Genomic DNA, 22,424 nt, shown 5'->3' with positions numbered 1-22,424 from the left:
CCACCTATTAACTAGGTGTCTCATCTAATTTTAGGGGAGCTGGGGGTGCTGCTGTACAGAGAAATATTTTTACCTTCATGCAGGAAATGCATGAAGTTAAAAAAACTTGAGCCTTTACAACCACTTTAATTCACCTACTAATAATGTTAGCTACCAAGGGGTTGATTTACTAAAACTGATGCATGCAAAATCGAATGCAGCTTTGCTCAGAAACCAATTTCCTTTTTTTTGTCAAAGCTTAACTGAACAAGCTGAAGTTAGAAGCTGAGTAGTTACCATACACAGCTGCACCAGATTTTGCACTTTCTAATTTTAGTAAATCCACTCCTAATGCCGGCCACACATGGGTTGAAATTCAAGATTTTTTGTCCGAAAATTGTTCCTAAGAATAATCGGCTGATTTTCGCTCTGTTAGTGGGTCAATGGCACCGGCCGATTTTCATGGTTCCTCCCCTTTTCCATGATTGGGCATGTTGGAAAATTCATGAAAAATGACCAATTTTCAACTCAATGATGGTCAAATTGTACAATCGTTTTTCCCAAAAAAATATATGCGCATGAGCCGTTTCCTGCAAGGAACAGAAGTTTTGCCTGTTATATGGGGTGAACTTTATGACTAAATCATTAATGGCATCATCGGATTACCAAGCGAACAACGTTTTTGGTTTTTGGACTAAAAAGGATTCGGAATTTGACCCATGTATGGCCTGCATAAGGGTCTATCCCAAAGAGGTGTATCAGCCACAACAAAGATGTCTAATGACAGTAAAATAATTTGGGGAAATACTGTTTTTGCCTTTCATTAATGCATTTTATTCACAGCTTATGTAAATGCATAATTTATATATCATTATATGTTTCTGGCTAAATATTATCTGCAGCAGTAAAATTATTTTCATTTATGTAAAGTTTCCAAAAGACTTCCAACTAGCACTTCAGATATAAATGACTAAGCAAATCCCAAATTCCCTAAATCAGGCAGATAGAAACCCCTTATGCCATAAATAAGTTATATCCAATATGAATCATTAACTTTGGCACAGAAATGGAAAGCAAATTATGCAGAAAGGAAAGAATTTTTTATTATTTTTACTATGTAAAACTGATTATTTGCTGCTGGGAATGATAATCTGGTGATGAGTTCAGGACCTCGCGCTCATAATGTTCATCTGTATATTAAGACTCATGAAACTAGTGAAGGAGACTGAAAGCTTGGCCCTGCCAAAAGGTGTATATGAACACCAACAATGCACTGCCCTTATTTGCCATTATGTTCTTTTAAACATACCATTACACATGTATTTAATATCTGTTTGATGAGTTAAAACAAAATGCCTGTTGATTATGCCAGTAGGACCATAGGTTTCTTTGCACTATGACCATGTTCTGCCCAGAGGTAGATGGAGGTGTTCTGTATCAAATACAGCAGAAAGCAGCCTAAAGTAACAACACTGCTCCACCACGGATACAGTACAAGAGTGAGCATTGTCACCTTAGGACAGGAAGTGCATTACTGGCAGGATCACCAAATAAAAATATAGGAAAAAAGCCTGACAAAAAGGGAATAAAAACAGCCATCACATACAGGGGTTAGACCAAAAAATGGAAATATTACATGATTTGCAGGTGTGAAAGTGACAACATGTTTCGTGTTGAAAGCGGAAGTGATGTAACATTTTGCTTTCACTATGTGATGAGACGCCTAGTCAACTGGTGGGAAGCCTCACTTTCATCATTCATTGCATGTGCTGCTAGTAATACAGAGCCATGTAAGAGCTTACTGAGCTTCAGAGGAGAAATCGTTGGTGCCAGCTTAGCTGCTGCCTCTGTGACTGAAGTTGCCAATATATTTGCTGTGTCGCGAGGTACAGTATCAAAGGTTGTGACGGCATATAGAGTTTCCGCGAAAACATCGCCGGATAAGCATAAGCACGATTGACAGGGTAAACTGACCAAAAGAAACAAAAGGACATTGCGCATTGATTGTAACCTGGAATAAGAAAACAACTGCTGCAAAAGTGACTGCAGAACTAATCTCAGTCCCACAAGTTCTGTTGTCTAACTCCTGTTTAAGCACTGGTAAGCTGCAAAGTATTACATTTTTGTTCTAGGGTTTAAGGCTCCATGCACACTGGGCGTAAAAAAATGCCAGTTTACTTGGCAGAAAAATAACACTCATATAGAACGTTTTTGTATAATGCTTAGGCGCGTGGAGGAGTGTTTAGCGTTTTTTTCTGCCAGAAAACACCAATCAAAAATGTAAACCAGAAGGGTTTTTTTTTACCTGCCTCTAACACTGAAGTTAAAATATGCCTCTAAAATAATGTTTCTCAACCTTTTTTCAGTCAAGGCACTCTTTAAAATTATGCACAATCTTGAGACACTCTTTAAAATTATTCAAAATCTCGAGGCGTCCCTTTCTAAAATGTAAAAAAACATAACTAATAGTTTTACATAATGCAGCAACATCTAAACAAGTAGGACACCCAGCATTAGAGATGATTTATTCTCCCAAAGCAAATACACCTTTGCACACTGGTACTGATTAGTATTCCAATTTTTCTCTCCTTTACTCATCTGATGTGACCCCACACTGATGAAGAAGGGTGGGGGGGTAGCAAACAAGGATGCTCTGTAGGTGCCCGACGTCCTTCTTATCTGATGATGTCACTGGTTGTTAGGATGCTGGTGGCTTTGTTGAACTAAAAGGCAGGCTTCATGCATTCGCTGGCTTGGGCATGTTTTAGGCATTTTGCTATGGCACCCCTGAAGAAACCCAAAGGCACCACAGGGTGCCTGGGCACCCTGTTTGAAAAAGGCTGCTCTAAACTTCCAAATGTGCAAGGACACATAGGATAACACTGAGCTGCTTCTACAGGCAAAACACAAAACTCCTGTAGAAGTGGAGCCAGCGTGCATTTCGCCTAAATCTGAATTCCAGGTGTGCCTATTTTAGCATAGTTACATTGGTCCAGCATGGACTAATGTAAGTATGTATGTATTATACCTGGCACCACTACTACAGGGATTGCTGGCAGGGGCTTGCCATGGGCATTATTTAGTGAACACTTTCTATTTTCTCAATAAATGCAAAGTGTCCTCTGTAGCAATTGTGCACACAGAGATGGACGAGGTCATCCATCTTGCTAAGGATCCTCCATCTTGTATCTCTCTCTCTCCTCCAATCCCCCCTCCCTCTCTATTGAGTGACACATGGTCCCTGTGCTCTAGGGTACAGAAGTGCACAGGCAATCAGGCACAGCGGGAGAGCTTCATGGTTATAAATCCCAAATCGTAAAACCATAAACCAGTCCTTCACTGGGCTTCAAAGACATTCCAGCTGGCTGTAAAAGAGACTCACATTTAAAAACCCACTTTTCCATATAATTTTATATCTTCAAATAGGAAATAATTACAAAAACATGGAGCACATATTCGGATGGCTCAGTTTAATACAAGTCGCCTGATATCTTACACCCCCTCGTGGAGAGCAGAAAGCATATAGTTCTAGCTGAAATAGTGAACTATGCCATGTTTCATATCTAGACGTTCAGCAAGTGATTCTGCATATTAATCTACTAGTGGATAGAATGGTACATGAACCCAGGGAAGGTTATTGCCCTGGTGTCACTTATGAGGGATTTTGGTTCTAGTCTGAGTCCCCCCGCCTCCAACATCCCTCCCCAAATGAGGCGATTGATACTCTGCTGTAAGGAGATACCCTGCTGAGTTCCTAGAAAAAGGCTGTTATGCTTGGAGCAGAGAGTTGAGTAGAGTTGAGTTGAAGTTGAAGAAATCTCCCTTTTAACACCAGGAACCAACTTCGGGAGATAAGGCGCCCTTTTGCTCTGACACTTGAAAGCTGCTTAAACCAAGGCTGACGGCAAGTATTCTACCTCCCTAAACTTCTTTCTGTTATCTCTTTGCTGTGTTATTGCTCCCTGTATTTATATATATATATATATATATATATATATATATATATATATATATATATTGGCTACATCTTTTTCTGGAAATATTTTTATTGCACTCTTTTGACCTTTTTTAGTAATAAATCCTATTATCTGAAAAGTGTTGAACTGTTTCTAAAGCTCTTTAATGCAAACTAAGAATCCCTGTCTCTGAAGAGCGCTACTGGGTGTTTTTAAACCTCTATGTCTGCCTGCGGTGACAGTGGTATACAGATGATTATTCAAACATCATAGTGTTATTGCTAATATTGGCAAGTTTCCTCCTACTCTGTACAAAAAGGAGATGGTGGCAGTGTGAAGGGTTAATTGCGTAATTAACCTGACCCAGTAACAATCGCTCTCAGGCTGCGGAACATAGGTTGTGGTCCATTAGCTGGAAAATCTCTGTGCAGGGTGCAGCTGAGCATGGCATTGTTACGCACGTGACAGAGCGGTCTTAGATTGGCTAGTCCTTCGGTCACAAGTTGTTGAGAAGGGCTGGGGGTCTGACGCCACGATCGTCACCTCCCCATCTCTCTACCTCATCTAATCACAGAATGCTTTGCATTAATTGAGAAAAAGCAAAGTGTTTCTTGAATGTTTCCCGTGCTGAGAGAGCAGCTACTTGGCCTAGGACCTGGAAGCTAGCAGCAATCACTCTAGTAGAAGTACCAACTACAATGGTTTCCAGCTTCTGCAGGGATCTGCCAGGCATGATGCACGCAGTCTTACATTGGTCCAGGTTGGTCCGATGTAACTATGTTAAAGTATGCATACCTGGAATTCAGCTTTAAATACATTTAAAGGGCAATGAGTGAAAACAGTCAGTAAATTGCTAATGCCAAGAAGAACTGCACATTTAATCACCTCTATCTTTGAAGATAATAGGTCTGATGTAGTGGCTGCATTCATTTCCTTTATTTTCATCTGGTATTTGTTTACATCTGTGGTTTCAGTTCGTGGTGAAACAGATGTTGCTCTGTTAGCACTGCACAACTGAATATCAGGTGAATCATGCATTTGCAACATCTGGGATCTCTGAATACTTAGGCAAAAATAAATGATCAACTTGTTAAAATGGGAGCATAACAAGCTTATTTCCTGCCTGATATTCAGATTAAAGAGAAGTGTTTTCCAGTAAAGTATGTAATCCTTGCTTCTGCTATCCCTAGTGCATTATACTAGATTGTATTTTTAATGTATGTATTTTTAATGGCCACTAAAGCTGTAACGGACCCCAGGTACAACCACGACTGGGTTTCTCCGTCAAGAAGCTGCTTCTCAGGCTCTGGAACACGAGACCAGTGAATCTGGCTATTGTTACCCCAAGATCCAGACAACACCAGATTTGAAGTAAACCAGAGTTAGACTACTTTATTCGAACACAGATACAAGATACACTCAGGGGACAATCACCCCTCCCTGCATAATGACGCAGGGCGGGGCAATCTACATTTTGTAACAAGAGACACACAGGAATTCAAACTTCACAACTGCAGACAGTCTCATCAGGAGGGAGGGCTGCTGGAAACACTCCCCACTAAGCTAATACACATAAACACATACATCCCATAAACAGTAGAACAATGGGATGCAGCCACATGACATTAAACAATCAACAATTCCCCACCCCACCTATCTCCTAAACATGTCTACACAGTCTGAGACAAAGCCCACACAATTATTAGGACAGATCATCCTGTACCCCTAACAGGCACAGGGTGATTTACACATAAGAGGGGTATGGGGAGCTGAGGCAGGGGTTTCCCCACCTCTCCGAAGTGAGCTGGGTTCCATGGGCCCCCCACCCAAAGTGACTCCGATCACAAAAGCCATCTGTGGGTGACTTCAAGAGCAATAGTAGCCATACAATAGTAGCAACATACATTGTAAAACAAATCCCTCCATATCACCCTTCATAGAACAATACATTATATTCCCTTCCTACCCTATCCTGAAGAATTCTTTTTTCTCTTTTGAACATTTTCTGGACTATCAAACATTATTACTTTATAAAAGCATAGTCCTCTGGGTACATGAACTAGGTATGTGTCATCTTTCATTTGTTTTATCCCTAAAATTATTCATAGTATTAAAAAATTAAATAAAAGAATTATACATAATAAATGATATGCATTATTGCCATCAGTCCTGGCATAGCTGCCACTGTTGATGCTGAAGCTTAAATCTGAAGCTTAAATTGATATTTTTTTTTACTTTCTTGCTAAGCAATAATACATTGTAAATTATTGTTAAACTTAGTTGAGTTGTCCCATCATATATCTGTGGATACAGGTGTTGCTCCCATTCATCTTTCTTGTCAAAGATTCTCAAAATGGAATATATACATTTTGAAGGTACTTCAAATAAAATAAAGCAGTCTCATATTCCAAATTCCTATGAAGCTCAGTAGATATTATAGCATATATACTGCCAAAATACAACCTTTGTTTTTCATTCAGCAACCTACTTAAAGACACTGCATTGCAGTGAAAGAGGGCTCCTGGGACTCTCTGGAGACTGCAAATTTGGGGATATGTGTTGGCACCTTATGTTGCCTGACATTGGATGTGGATATAAGTTCATATCGTTTTTGTTATGACTGGTTGTCTTTAGGGAAAACAGGTTTAATGATTTAGTAAATTTAGTAATACAGTTTATGCTATTTGTTAAATATTTATACCGTGTATGCATAAGAATTTCTAAGCATGTTAAAAAGGTACTAACCTTCAGGCCAGGTAGTCCAATTACAGTCTCACCCTTGAGACCCCGAGTGCCCGAGTTAAATAAATTAGCGAGGGCTGGAGAATCTATACAGGCTGTACAGGGCTCTCCCTGAAAGAGAATAAGTGTTATACTAGAATTGTAAAAACAAAATTCCATTATTCCAATACACAAAGAAAAGTTCAAAAACATTTTTTAAAAACATATAGAATACATTACCCCAAAAAGAACTGGGGTCCTTGGCCTAGACTGTACTGACTTACTAAATAAGCCCATACATTAATGACAGAGAGCTGCTAATTAGCCATTTACTAATTCTCTAAACTTTTCAAAACAATAAGGATCTTTATTTTTAATTATGCTACTTTAAAGGATAGGTATAGCCAAAGCTTTTTTGGCTGTACTTCTCTTGTAGGTCACAGGAGTGCACTTCTTTCTGCACTTCTGTGACCCATTTTTAGCTGATAGAGGGCTAAAGTCCGCTATTGGCTGATGTTAGTCTGCTGGTCCAGGCTTTGAAAAGATCCCAACCATATAGTTGGGATACACCCAGAAGCATGGACCCTCACCTGGCTCCGCCTCTCAGTGATCCAACAAGAGTCTGTTTAATTGCTCAGTTCTCAGTGCAGAGCTGACGGGACAGATGCAGCATTGGATAGATGTTGCATCCACTGAGGTGAGTATAATGTTTTTTTTTACTAGTCCATACTTCTCTTTTAATTTTTAAACCTCATTGGACTGAAAACAAGTCACTTTTAAAAAAAAAATAAGGATCAGAAATCTTGGTGTGTTAGCTTTGTGAGGAAAACCCCTATGGCTCATAAATATTTATAACAACCCATCTACAGATTATATGGACCCAAAACTATATATACACTGGGTGGTAAAAAGTATTCATACCCTTTGAAATTTTCCACATTTTGTCATGTTACAACAAAACGTAAATGTATTTTATTGGGATTTTTTGTGATAGACCAACACAAAGTGGTACATAATTGTGAAGTAGAAGGAAAATGATAAATGGTTTTTAAAATTGTTTACAAATAAATATGTGAAAAGTGTGTTGGTTATTTGTATTCAGCCCCCCTTGAGTAAATACTTTGTAGAACCACCTTTCACTGCAATTACAGCTGCAAGTCTTTTTTAGGGATGTCTCTACCAGCTTTACACATCTTGAGAGTGACATTTTTGCCCATTCTTCTTTGCAAAATAGGTCAAGCTCTGTCAGATTGGATGGAGAGCATCTGTGAACAGCAATTTTCAATTCTTGCCACAGATTCTCTACTGGATTTAAGTCTGGACTTTGACTGGGCCATTCTAGCACATAGAGTATACAGTGCCTTGAAAAAGTATTCATACTCCTGGAAAGAGAGAGAGCGAGAGAGAGTGTGTGTATAAGCAAAATGTCAGTAGTTCAGTCTTCTAGCCTGCCTAGAACTGTGAAGCGTTAAAGCCACTACCAACCACTACATTTAAGGCAGCAGTTGCAGCACTAATGTGTATGCAGTTTTTTTTTCCCATCTTTTGATTCACACAGAAGTGTGATTGGCCATTATGGTGTGTCTGTTAATTGATGATGTACTTCCTCCTAATATTTTTAAAAATAATTTTTATACATATTCTTTATTACCTTTTGACTAAGGGAGGCAATACTTAAAACAAAATTCCATATTTCCATTATTTTCATTATATTGAAGCCTTGCAGTCACACAACCTTTAGCACCCCAAAACAAAACTCCTGTGTTGGGATTATCCCTTATATACAGCATTTTTTTTAAATGATATGAAATGACTGTACTTATTATGGGAAAAAGATGTGCAGCTATTAACTGTACACTGTTATCTGCAAAGGGAAAAACCTGCCCCTTTCATTCTGTCACCTATAAACACTAGCCTATCATATTATCTAACCCAGCTGACACTGTAACCTAGTGCAACTGATTATAACTCATATGGAATCTCTTTGTAACCTATGAGAAGATAAATGATGTACTAAACCATATGTGAGTCCCTTTAGACTATTGGATATGTTGCACAAGAAACAGTTGCATGTCCAGGTCCTACAAGGAACGGCCTGACATTATGAGGGAGACATATGTCCACCCATGTCAAGTTTAACTGATTTGCAGCAAGCATTTTAAAGTCTTCCAAAAAAAAATCATGCTTTTCTTTTTATACATGTTATATGAAAACAATATCTTATTTTTGGTACAGTAAGTATTAGTTTAAATTCATTTTATTTATTACATTACTCTAAATAAATGCCTGAGATGTTAAATATTAAGCCAGAAAAAGGGCTAAGCAACAAAAGAAACCCTATTTTCAAACCTTAAACTTGGATACTTTAACAGATGTAAAATGGGGAAAAAGGATTTGTCATTTTTTATTGATTCCCATGTGGGCATGACAAAGATCACTAAGGCTTGACAATCTTCTTCACACACTATATTTTGTTCATTAACCACTTACCCTCCAAAGGATTGCGAAACATATAAACATGTTAATAAACAGAACTGGAACTTTGCTCTGCAATATCAGCTTTTCCCATTAGGTGGTGCTGCAGCCAAAACCTGGAACTGCTGATCATTGTTATGGGAAAACCTTCCTATGGAATTCATAGGAAGTCAAACTAGCCCCTTCCTACATAAAGGGGCCAAGAATACACCATAATAGTCACCAGTCTATCTGGCAAATGCTAGAAATGCCATTTTGGCTGTAAAAAGCCTAATAACTAGTTTGCAGTTGTAAGTAAATAACTAATATTTGTATTTAGGTTGTAGTTTTTACTGCTGCTTTAGGTGCAGTTTTATACATTTTTTTAGTTGCATAAATATTATTCAATAACATTTAGACTGTTTAATTTACATGACAAAACAGCTTGGATTGTAGTTTGATTAAAAATGGATTTAATTTTATCGTTCAAGTGCATAAGCATGTTCACAAGATTGCTCTGTCAGCCTGGTCTAAATGGAGAGTATCATAGCTGCAAGTTCATATAAATTTTACAGATTATTTTATATTGCATTCCCTGCAACACTTTAGAACTCCACCCTAAGCCCACACACGAGTTTATAACCTATAAATCTCTCTGTACATCTATACATATTCAGTCCATTTTCACAATATTAAAGAAATGGCAAACCCTGCGCTTAGGGATGGACTCCAAAGGATGGGACCACATCGAGAATTTCTTGGAATATGCATGCCTTGCTGACCTCAAATGACTGGGGAAGTCCAAATATATGAAGTAGAGAAAAACAAAAAGGGCGCACTGGCCTAGTGCATTACCTTAAAAAATGTATTTATTAAATGATGAAAGTAGGTATTGTACTCACAAAATGACAATACAGTCAAAGGTACATCGTACAGTCGGGGAGCCCCTGGGGGGTGTCCAGGACGGCCCACATGTAACCTTTGATGACTCATTAGTGAGCATATATTAGAGAGGGTACAGACTTCTGGTCAGTTGACTCTGAGGAAGAGGCAAGTCCTCAAAACGCATCAGCCTGTTGGAGGTCGAGTTCTCATCACAGACGCGCACTTTGGACCGAGCTGTTCCTATACGATGTACCTTTGACTGTATTGTCATTTTGTGAGTACAATACCTACTTTTATCATTTAACAAATACATTTTTTAAGGTAATGCACTAGGCGGGTGCACCCTCTTTTTGTTTTTCTTTACTCATTTACACCATATCGCTTACAGTATATCACTTTGGCTCATTCCCTTGTGTTTTTCATCCACACCCTAGACTTCAACTTAAAAAATAATAGTAAAATTGTTTAATGGATTAGATTTGAAACTGTCTTTCTGCATGGTACACATTATCATTACTCCATGTAACATTTCTCCACATACCTTTTCACCCTTCAAGCCACTGATACCTGTGGGTCCCTGTAATAGTAACAATAGGAAGAAGTTATTTAAATGACATTTACAGGATGTTTACATTGTAAACACAGATTACAGAAAAACTTTCATGAGGGAAACATGTAGCCTGACCCCTTTATGTCTAATGTCTGTTTTCAATGCTATATAAGTCTTTTGGCCCAGGACAAGCTTGTCAATCAGCAATTAAGTCACTCAGAGTCCCTATCTGCATAATTCTTCTGGATCAATTGCTCAGAAATTACTGATGCCTTTGGATCAGCATGACAGCTAGAATTTTCATAAGAAGAAGTCAGAAATAGCCTTTATAATTTCACAGTACAGGTTTCCTTAAAACACAGGTCCAGGCTAAACAGATGGGGATGATTTATGCTACACAACAGCTGAAAGCTGTCAACTGGGCAAATCTGGCTTTTACAAAAGTGACAATTTCTTTAAGCTATTTATTTAATAATTAAACATTTTAATACGTTGCTTATGCTTGTTCACTCTAGTTCTAATAGAACATAAAACTCACTGTAGCCTCTACATACTATGCAATTAAGCACTCCAGTGATATTATTATTATTATACAGGATTTATATAGTGACAACAGTTTGGAGGACAGACAGGGAGGGTCAAATGATAAAAAAGGTAATAACTGTGGAGGATGAACTGATGGTGAAAGTGAAAATACATTTGTTAGGTGGAGGTGGGATAGGCTTCTCTGAAAATAAAGGTTTTCAGGGATTGCTTAAAAATAGACAGAATAAGAGACAATTGGGCAGATTGGGGTAGGGAATTCCAAGGCTTGGGAGAAGTCCTGGAGGCAAGAATGGGAGTAGGTGACAAGGTAGCTAGAGAGCAGGAGGTCATGAGAGGAACAAAGAGAACAGTTTGGTTGTTAGTTTGAGACTAGGTTAGTGATGTAGTTGGAGGTAGAGTTGTGGATGGCTTTGTAAGTTAATGCTAGTACTTTGAACTTGTTGGATGAGTGGAAGCCAATGGAGGGATTGGCAGAAAGGGATAGCAGACACTGAATGACTGATAAGGTGGATGAGTCTGGCAACATCATTCATGATGGACTGAAGGGGGGGATAGCCTATGTAAAAGTAAGTCAATGAGGAGAGGGTTGCGGTAGTCGAGGCAAGAGATGGAGTGAATTAGAAGCTTTATTGTGTTATTGGTTAGGAAGGGGAGTATTTTGGAGATGTTGCGGAGGTTGAGGTGGCAAGCCTTGAACAGTGATTGGATGTGGGGTCGAAAGGATAGTTCAGAGTGCAGGATTACACCTAGCACCCTGGCGAGGAAGGGGAGGGGGGTAGATGGGTTGATAAATGCACCTTCAATCTTGACAGAGAGGTCAAAGAAAGGGGCACATAGGGGAGGAAATATTATGAGTTTGATTTTTGATAGATTGAATTTCAGGAAGTGGTATGATATCCAGACTGATATGTCTGTCAGTAAATTAGTGATGCGTGAGGAGAAATGGTATTGGAAGCAATGGGGTGCTCTAAGATAGCACAGGGAGGAGGTGTAGAATGAGAATAGGGGAGGTCCAAGAACAGAACCTTGGGGAACCCTGATAGAAAAAGGAAGAGGAGAATAAGATGTAGAATTGTGGTGGGATTGGTAGGATGAGAACCAATGAAGAGTACAGTTACCAAAACCAAAGGAGTAACATTTTATGAGGAGGAGGGGGTGGTCAACCATGTCAAAGGCAGCCATAAGGTCCAGAAGTAGAAGTACAGAACAGCTCATTGCTTTTAGCTGTTAGTAAATCATGTGTGAGTTTTCAGAGAGCAGTTTTAGTGGAGTGCTGAGGGTGATATCCAGACTGGAGGGGAACAAGAAGGTTATTCTCAGTGAGGTGGAGGAAAAGGGGAGTAAAGAGATGGGGCATAGGTTGTTAATATTAGTGGGGTCCAATGAAGGCTTTTTGGGGGTGACTAGTGCATGTTTTAGAGAGTTGAGGAAGAAGCCAGAAGAGAGGGAGAGATTGAAGATGTGAGTAAGAGGTTGTAGGTTAGAGCCAGGGGATGACAGTAGTATTTGAGAGGGAACAGGGCCCAGGGGGCAGGTCGCTAGGTGGGCATTAGAAAAAGTTTAGCAAGCTCGTCTATAGTAGTGGGGTTAAATGTGGGAAGTATTGAGTGGACTTCTGTGCAGGGGCGGACTGACAACTCATGGGGCCCCCGGGCAATAGGGGATCATGGGGCCCCTGTGTCCTTGCCCAAACTCAAAAAAGCCTATGAAAAAGGTACCAGGGGCATCTCATGGGGCCCCCTACTGACCCCAGGCCCGAGTTTCCAAATGGTCAGTCCGCCCCTGCTTCTGTGTATCTTTGAACATAGGATGTTAAGTGGTGAGGTATCTGTACAGTGGAGATCTCATTACGAATTGTATCAATCTTATTAATGAAGTGATTGGCGATCTCCTGGGCAGTCAGTGAGTTAGTGGGTGGAGGAAGTGGAGGACGAAGTAGAGAGTTAAAGGTAGAGAAAAGTTGACGGGGACTGGAAGAGAGGGTGTTAATGAGAGCGATAAAATAGGTCTACTACTTGGCAGTGAGGAGACAAGAATTGTATTTTTGGAGGGCAGATTTATACTAGTTGAAGTCTTTCTAAGACTTAGTCTCATGCCATGGATGCTCAATTTGCGCTGTGATTGGCAAAAGCATTGTACCTGACCTGTGGTCAGGTGCATTGCTTTGGCCAATCATGGCTCTCACAAAGCACATCGGTGAACACATGAATTGCCGATGTTTGAGTTGAACTTACGTTCAACTCGAACATTGAGCCCATCCCTATTAGGTGGTTGGAGGAAAAGGGGGTGGAAGACAGGAAGAGAGAGTGAAACTAATGAGGTGGTGATCAGAGAGAGGGAAAGGATTGTTGAAGAGATTGCACAGAGTGCATGAGTAGGAGAATACAAGATCAAGGGTGTAGCCTTCAGTGAGTAGAAGCATAGATCCATTGCTTCAGGCCAATAGAGGAGGTTATACTGAGAAGTTTAGAAGTAGTTGGAGTGTTGGCATTAACAGGGATGTTGAAGTCACTGAGAATGATTGTGGGAATATCAGATGAGAGAAAGTAGGGTAGCCAGGCAGAAAGATCATCAAGGAAAGGTGATACTGGTCCAGGGGGCCAGTAGATCACAGTAATTCCTAAATAAATTGGAGAAAATAGAGGTATACAGTGAGTTTCAAATGATGAGAGGGAGGAGAGTGAAGAGCCTAAAAGGTGCTTCGTGGGGATAGGAGGATACTCATTCCACCTCCCTTCTATCCACTGGGTCTGAGTGAGTGAGTCCAAAGAAGGCCACCATGGGAGAGGGAAGAGGAGAAGCAGTGCTGTGTTCATGAAGCCAGGTTTCAGTAAGAACAAGTAGCTTAAAGGAGTTAGTGATAAAGAGGTCATGGACCGGGTTGTAAAAATTAGGATCAGCCCATAATTTAGATAAGGACAAAATAAACACTACAATAATACGCTGTCATTTATTCCTGTACAAAAGCATTAATAGTATATGTCATGTACATATACTGTAAATGGACATATAAACAGATGTGGGCTGGTGAGCTTTAAATAAGAAAGGCAAGTTGGTAAGATTATTTGCTCAGTGGCTTTGCACCTCTTACATCTACTAATACAGCCAAGACTTCTTTTTTTAAAGTGAAAAGTGAGTTTTACAATCTCCTAATAATAAAATTCTATACAGTAAAATTATAGTTTTAACTTATAGTTTAACTTTCCTTTCAATGATCTGGTTTCAGTAAATTAAAATATGGATGTTATGGAATATTACACTTTGCTTGTCCACATTGGCCTTTGCACTGCCCTATCAAACATGCTTATAGGCATAGAATTCAATAACAGCTCACTTTCATCAAAGTGTATGGATCAAGATATGCCAAAAACATCCAGTCAACATTCTTTGATAAAAAGAGGCTTACAGTGCTTCCAACTGAACTGAAACAGTCGGCTTAAAAGCGTAAGCAAACCCAAAAACAAATTTATATTTTATATGTTACAACCTATAAGTCCTTAGATGTGGTGGCTGCATTAGAATTCTTTTTCAAGATATCTTTCTTTTATTTTCACCTAGTGATCGTGCCAGTAACACATTTCCTGTCGTATAGTGACAACGCTCACTCGCTCCACTGCATGTAGGGAAGAAGCCATGCTTGTCACACTAGGTTTTCTTGATTTGTAGCTGGAAAGACTTGTAAGGTTGTTTGATATTTCATTCGAGTGCACAGGAAATTACATGGGCATTGGATTCTGGCGAGGTCAATGGGTATTTTCTGTACTTTCACTGTGCTGCCACCTTAGAACGGAAGTGTACTACAGGCAGGATCACCAGATGAAATTTAAGAAAGAAAAAGTCTTAAAAAAACTAATGCAGCCACCACAACTAAGGACGAATCATCTGCAAAATATTATATTTTAATTTTTGACTTTAGATATCCTTTATAGATTATTTTCATTTTAGTAGCAGACATATAAAAATATCTCTGGTTTATTCCCCATAACTAACTAGAATGCTGTAATTGGAAGAGTAAAGCAGTATATATATACAGTAGCTTCAATGACCAAGAGAAGATGTTGAGGATATTCCTTGCCAAATAAAGTCAGTATACCTGTTCACCTTCAGTCCCTCGTTCACCTTTTTCACCCTAAAAAAGATATATGAATAGAAATATGAAAAAAATAAACAGGGACATCTTAAAAAAAACAGTGTATGAGTAAACTACTAGATAATCTTTTTTCCTAAGCCCTGCATAAAAGCAATTGGCCTTCCTATTTTTAATTTTCAATGGCCACAGATCAGCATTGTTAGTTATTTTTAGTGCAACTGTTGTTTTTTGGTGCCAGGGCATAAGGCACAGAATAAGGTACGTTTGTTGTTGCAAAAGTTAGTGTTAAAGTGTAAGTAAAGCTTAAACCTTTTTTTAATTTTGGAGAGCGTCGGAAATGGTTAAGGCCCCTTTTTTTTTCTTGTCTGGGTCCCTTTATAGAGATCTGCCATTACTTCCTATCCCAAAGAAACAACAAAAAGTAAGAGGAACTGGCGGTGCACTGCAGTGCAGTTACCTTATCTCGTTCCGTTCATGTATAACACATTTTTTGAATGACAATAAAAAATATCCTTATTCTTATGGGGACGTTCCCACTTAGTCACTGAAACAGGTGTCCTTAAAGGAAGATTTCCTGTCACCAGGGGCAGACTGACCATTTGGAAACTCAGGCACTGCCCGAGGGCCCGGGGTCAGTAGGGGGCCCTTTGAGATGCCCCTGGTACCTTTTTCATAGTTTGGGCAAGTTTTTTGAGTTTGGGCAAGGACACAGGGGCCCCATGATTCCCTATTGCCTGGGGGCCCCATGAGTTGTCAGTTCGCCCCTGCCTGTCACATTGTGTTCCTGTGACAACTCATAATTTTGGATATAGCCTCACTTTCTGCCCTGGTGACAATGGTTAGCCTGGTAAATAGAGAGGGTGAATCTCCACAGCTAGGACATAAAGAGCAATAAAAACTTGACAGGGGTTTTAACTATACCTTACTCTATGCAAAACTAGATGTAGCACTACTCCCTTAGGAGTTGCCGAAGTTTTGGATCCCCCTATAGTTCTGCACAGCCAGGCAATACGCATTTCCACAACAACTTGCATCCAAGAGTTAGAAATAAGTCCTTGAGCTTATTTTTGATATTTTATTAGGGGGATATCAACTTGGATAAGGAAAGGGGTATACGGGATGCCCAATGGAACCGATGAACTTCCTGGAACTATTTACAAGTCTACTGCAACTCAGTCTCTGTTGGAGAGCTAGCCAGCATCTCCCAGTGGACCTCTCCAGACACCAAATATTCCTCGATCTGGCTGCCTGAAGGAAATCCCTGGACAAGGGATCCAGTCCTGCCACTTTAAAAGAAAGACAGTCCCAACAGGTTAGCTAATCTGGTTTCCCACCATAGTGCTCCTTCTCCTATCTGGCCCAGGGGGTGTAGGTTTACTCACTTGTCCCTCTCCTGTGCTGCTATTGATTCGGTGGCTGCTACCAGGCCTGGGTGGCTCCTCCTCTGCTGCTCAGGTGGTTCTCTCTCAGGGGGCTGCTAAGGGTGCAAGCTTTCTTCCTGTCCATCTCCTCTGCCTGTAGGTGGGCCTCTCTCACATCTGAACACTCTCCCAGGCTCCTGCACTTCAGCCTACTTCTCCAACTTCCACCCAAACTCTCCTGCTGCTGAGCAGGCTCAGCTACTCATAAAGGTTGTCCTGGCCCCTTGCCAAGCCTCCTATTGGAGACTGGCCAGGATCCCCTAAGAGTACAAGCCAGCCACTCTCCTCAGATCCACCCAAGACCTTTCTCCAAAGTTCTAGAGCAGGGGGAAATTCCAGAGGGGCTGGCCTGTAGAGCCTCCCAGTTCTGATCCAAATTTAAACTCCCTCTGACTGTTGCACCTGGGCTGCTGCTCAGCCCCTGTTTGACAATTAAAGCTAGAGCTCCCCTAGCTAACTAGGAGTGTATTACATAGAAACAAGTTTTGGCTTTAAAAGCACATGGTTAAAGTGGTAGTAAACCACCAGAAAAAAAAAATGGGGCCCTGCAGGTTTAACTCATAATGTACTAGTATGCACTACACACTAGTACATTGTGATAGACATACCTTTACACGGAGCCCTCCAGAGCAGGGCTGTCACAGCTCCCCAGCGCTGCCATCTTCACCTGGTCTTTCTTCTGGATTTGCATGCTCCGGGCGTATGAATGTGTGTGGGAGCCCTCGGCTGCAGCATGGGCTCTGAAGGTCTTGCACGGCTATGCCGTTCCTTTGTTGGTGATGTCACTGGCTGCATGCTCTGTGAATATCTCCTAAACATTGCAAGTTTAGGAGACATTCACAGTACCTACAGATAAGCTTTATTATAGGCTTACTAGTACAGTAGGTACAACTTGAACAAAAGACATCACTACCACTTTAAGTTAAGGTAACAGGGTAAATGGATTAATTTTTAGAGGGCAGTTGAGTTAAGGGTTCATTTTAGGGTTTACTTTAAGTGTTAAGGGTTCATGCACTCTATGCACTAAAGGCATTTCTCCTGTAGGGGTTTGGCATAAATCTTTCAGGAGTGACCTCAGTCATCCATAGTTTACATCAATACTTAAACAAAGGAGTAAAAGGAAAGAGAGGATCACAGTCTAAAAATATATTAGGTAATTTGACCTTTAGGTCAACAGAGAGAGGAGTAATTACCTAAACTGACAAGGCTTAACTGCTCAGTGTCAAGAGTTTTTGCATCTAAAATACAATCTGAAGTTGAAAAGAAATATAGTAAAATGAGACATTATCAAATTGTTTCTTTATGAAGTTTGTCATTTTGGGGTTTCTTATAAACTGTAAAAAAACAAAAACCCTATACGACGATTTGTTATAGTACAGTGAACTACACGTAACAGTGAATAATGGACACAAGTTTCTTTAGTAAAGGGTCCTTTAATTTCCGATGGCAGCCCTTAAAGAAGAGTTAAGTGTTTGCTTGTGCTTTGGGGTTAGTAATGCTAGGATGTTAAGGACACTTTGGGAAATGATACTTTTTTTATATTTGTTTTCAGCAATAAAAGCCCTGTGCTGAGAATGACTACATTAGGCCCCTGGCACCAAATAAAATCACTCAACGTCACAACAGTCAGTTTGGAAATAACTAATTTATTTGTAATAATCTAAAGAATTCATTTATTTGAATGCAGCATTTTTAATAACCACTTACAGTTTTAAAATAACTGGTTTCTCTATATTCCCTTTTACCTGGCTTTCTTGTCGTTACTTACTCGCTTTCCTTGCTCTCCAATTCCAGGAAGACCTGATTGCCCTTTCTCCCCTTTGATTCCAGGTACACTAATAACTGGCGTTCCATCAGCATTTACAGATGGGCACACTTCACATGGTTCACCCTGTAACAGAAAACAAAAGTTTTATAAACTCAAACAGAAATATATATATATCACTGAAAACACTCAGCAACTTATGTAAATGTACATTGGAAATAATTTAAACTTAGCTATATAGTGGTATGTATGAAACATGCATGATCACAGTACAATTTTACCTTCTCTCCTTTCAGCCCTGATACACCTGGTTTACCCTGTGAAAAAAAACAGATATTAATCAGTTTCAATAAATGAGCTAATATTCTTAGGTAAATGTTTTGATATCACTTTGAAATACTATCAACCTTTACAGCAAACTTAGCTATCTCTTGTTAAAAGACTAAAATATATAAGCACTTAAATGTGTTTTCTTTCTTATATTAGAAATGTAAGTAGTAGAACAAGCGTTCCACTTTTGTGAATGTGGGCAAGTGGACCTTTCTAAATTAGTACACTTTCTGAAAGTCTGAAGACTTGATAAAATGGTGTACAAAGTAGTGCTCGTGTCCAGCTCATAGTAAGCATTCATAGCACATGGTTTTGTGTGATTTAAGACATGGTGCAAATATCCAAGGTCACACGGGGCAACTGCTTCTGGGCTCATGAGGTCTACAGGATCCATAACTGACACTCCTTATGCTCTGCTGACATTGCTAATTACATGGAAAAATCTCAGCATCTCTTTATTTTTTTGATCTCCTTTCCCTTAAAGTGTAACTAAACCCATCAATTTAACGATTTAAAAAAAAAAAATACATTCCCAGCATGCCGCAATGCTAACTGTCACATTTGCATGTGCTCTCAATCAAACTGTCAAACTATCAAATGGCTGGTGTCATAACTGATCACATGTGCAGCACCGTGGCAGTTGCAGATCAAACAGAGGCCAAGATGGCAGCTTCCTTTTCAAAAAAGGATAAGAGGGTTTAGTTCTGCTTTAATGTTTGGGGTTTTTTTTAACATTCTTTATTTACTTAAGATATTTTTTTGTTCACATACAAATAGGAATGCCTACAGAACAAGCACCAGTTTTAAACATGTTCAAATTTCACAGTGAAACACTTTACGTAGCGATACAGAAATGTGCCAAACATAAAGTTGAAAAACTATCCTCAGACGATAAACTGAGATAGCAAAACATAATAAATAAGCATTTAATGTTTTTTAGACATGTATAAAGTTTGTTACTCTTAGGCTCAGTAACAATCTGTTGGTTAAACCGTATCAGAGTACTTTATAAAGACACAATAGTGGTGTCCCTGACTAGGTGTTTCCCCAGGACCCAATAGCTTTTAGATACACAAATGTGAATGCAGAAATGTGAACTCTTTAATAATGTAAACCCTATAGTACTGCTGCATAAAGTCAGAAAAAACAATCTAGTAAATATGGCAAACAAGTGTGTTGGAGATACTTACCGATTTTCCCACAGCACCATCTCTGCCTGGAATTCCTGATGTACCCTAAAAACAATACGGAATTTGTGAATTATTTAAACATTAATTGTAGTGTTACATTGTTGGAACAGTCTGTTAAGTGTGTTCTGTGATCATTAAGTACATGGCTGTATGTTAGTATTTTTTTTGTTTAATGTCAGCACACAACACATCTGATACCTGGAGATGAGCTGTTGGCTATTCACCTGTACTGGGGCCTAGAGAGTAAAGGGTGTCCATTTTCCAAGCAATTCATTGAAGAACTGTGGAAGAGTGGGCCCTATTGTAATTTCTGCTTGTAATACTGAGCTTACAGCAAATTTTAGTGCTCATACATGTTACTGACTGAAAAATATGTCCTTAGCAAATGCCTCTTACCTTTTCACCTGTGGAGCCAGGAGGACCACCTGGATCACCCTGAAACATAGATAGGATACCATCAAATAATTTGTTTTATATGTAAGATACAGATGCATGTTAAAAGCTAGTTTAGTAACAGTTAGAATCAAACACCTATTGTATACTTTAGTTTAGATGCACATGAATTTTCAGTCAGTACTATAACCAGCCCAACATGGTAACTATTGCAAAGCCTTACTTACTTTCAGATAGGCTTTCGGACAAACAAAGCAGTTTTCCAAGGTAGTGTGGATTGGCATGCTATAAGAGGAGCTGGATTTAATTTTACCTGAACATTTGCCAAGGTATGTAAGCAAATTAGTGTCCAGCTGCCTTTTCCGTGTCTAAAAGACAGCTTTTGTCTGTATGTCCATTTCTGTGCCTACAGTGATATGTGTCTATCAGAGTTTGCCAGTCTTCTGTATCTTTTAATGCCTTTCAACATCTGTCAGTCTCCGTCTATTGGGGCTAGTTAGCTGTATCTGTGTGCAAGTTTTAGCATTTTATAACAGCTAATATACTTCTGCAATGGACTATTAAACTGAAATTTAATCTGCTTATATTTTGCCTTCCCTGACACTCTCATCAACATAATAATGACATTTTAAAATAAAACCTGATTTCATTACACAACTTATTTTAGGCCCAGTGACCCCACTGGGTCTCTATCCATCTTTATTCAGTTCAAGCAGATCATGGCTGGTAGGAGAGCCCCTCTTACAGGGTGCTTTACATACCTTCCTGAAAACATCATAGCACACTGCTTTTGTACTTCTCTCAAGAGCCTAAGCCCTACTGCAAACTGGAGGCTGATTTTTTGAGGAGTTATGCTAATATCAAAATGCCCTGATGGGTGGATGTCAGTCTGGAGTAGCCATTCCTAGGCAAACTGCATTTTCATGTTGACCATTTCTAGGTAACAGCCACATGTGATGATAAGAATTCAGGTTTGAAAGAATTGAAATCTAATGACAGACGTGGCTGGGCCAGGGACTGTCAGGCTTCGGAATGAAGGGCTTGATAATGATGGATGTAATTCATCCAGGAAATGAGACAGTCTTTATTTGACTTGCTATAGCTTATAATATACACCATGAGAAGCTCACAAATGGGACTAAGCAATTTTAGTACAAGAGTAGTATAACTGTGCAAGATGGAAGGCAAAGCTGGAATTCAACTTAAAGCATACAAGGGTTTTCATTAGCCTCAAGAATACATGGCCTCTTAATTCCTTAGTATATTCTAATATAATTTATGACTGTTAATGACAATCACAAATAAGTATATGGATATATTTTGTCATGTGTTTGCATTTGCTTTGAAGCTAATGGCGGTCTACTGACATACAGTATCATCTTTCACTGAAAAATGCTCACCCAGTGCTGCTTACAGTATCTCCTACTGGTCAGGAAACAGCTGTGTTCTGAATATTGTATTTTCAAATACAACTTTATTTCCTTTATCTTCAGTAGTAAAAAGCTTTTTAAATATATGGCATTTAGTTTAACTGGCCAATTAAGCTGTGTTAAAATACAACTTGAAATGTCTGCTAGCTGAAATATCCTCCACAGAGAAACCAACAATCACGATCAATGATTGCAAGCTCCAATCCTGTCTGTCAGCACTGAGGGATTACAGAAGATTCACTGGCAGGATATGAAAAGAAGAATGAAAGAAGAATGTTCTGAGAATACAGAAAACTGTGAACTTACAGGTTTGCCTGGTAATCCAATCCCAGGGAGTCCTGGCTTTCCTGGAGGTCCTGGTTCTCCTGCCAATCCTTCAGGGCCTACAATTCCAGTTTCTCCCTAATGCAGGAAGGAAAAGAAAAGTATTACCCAATATTCCACAACACGTCCTATTCAACCCAGTGATATGAACAGAATTTCTTTGCAAGAAATATATATATATATATATATATATATATATATATATATATATATATACACACTATATTGCCAAAGTATTGGGACGCCTGCCTTTCCACGCACATGAACTTTAATGGCATTCCAGTCTTAGTCCATATGGTTCAATATTGAGTTGGCCCCCCCTTTGCAGCTCTAACAGCTTCAACTCTTCTCGGTAGGCTGTCCACAAGGTTTAGAAGTGTGTCTATGGGA

At 39.4% G+C, this 22,424-nt stretch overlaps 1 protein-coding gene across 6 annotated transcripts in view; it reads right to left on the bottom strand.

Moving 5' to 3' along the window:
• The window catches only part of COL16A1 (collagen type XVI alpha 1 chain), a 295,727-nt gene that overhangs the window by 80,299 nt on the left and 193,004 nt on the right, over positions 1-22,424 (bottom strand). For all 6 annotated transcript variants that reach the window (XM_089673859.1, XM_089673860.1, XM_089673863.1 and 3 more), the window contains exons 18-25: positions 22,017-22,112; positions 20,284-20,322; positions 19,888-19,932; positions 18,649-18,684; positions 18,371-18,493; positions 15,185-15,220; positions 10,537-10,572; positions 6,681-6,788 (exon numbers count right to left, since the gene is read on the bottom strand). In XM_089673859.1, coding sequence (XP_089529985.1) covers positions 6,681-6,788; positions 10,537-10,572; positions 15,185-15,220; positions 18,371-18,493; positions 18,649-18,684; positions 19,888-19,932; positions 20,284-20,322; positions 22,017-22,112 — 519 coding nt within the window. The remainder of the gene's footprint in view (positions 1-6,680; positions 6,789-10,536; positions 10,573-15,184; positions 15,221-18,370; positions 18,494-18,648; positions 18,685-19,887; positions 19,933-20,283; positions 20,323-22,016; positions 22,113-22,424) is intronic.

This window comes from Staurois parvus, unplaced genomic scaffold, assembly GCF_062004578.1.
Source record: "Staurois parvus isolate SC_StPar_1 unplaced genomic scaffold, SC_StPar_1.0 ptg000145l, whole genome shotgun sequence".
Taxonomy (NCBI): Eukaryota; Metazoa; Chordata; class Amphibia; order Anura; family Ranidae; genus Staurois; species Staurois parvus.
This window is presented reverse-complemented; position numbering and strand designations above follow the sequence as displayed.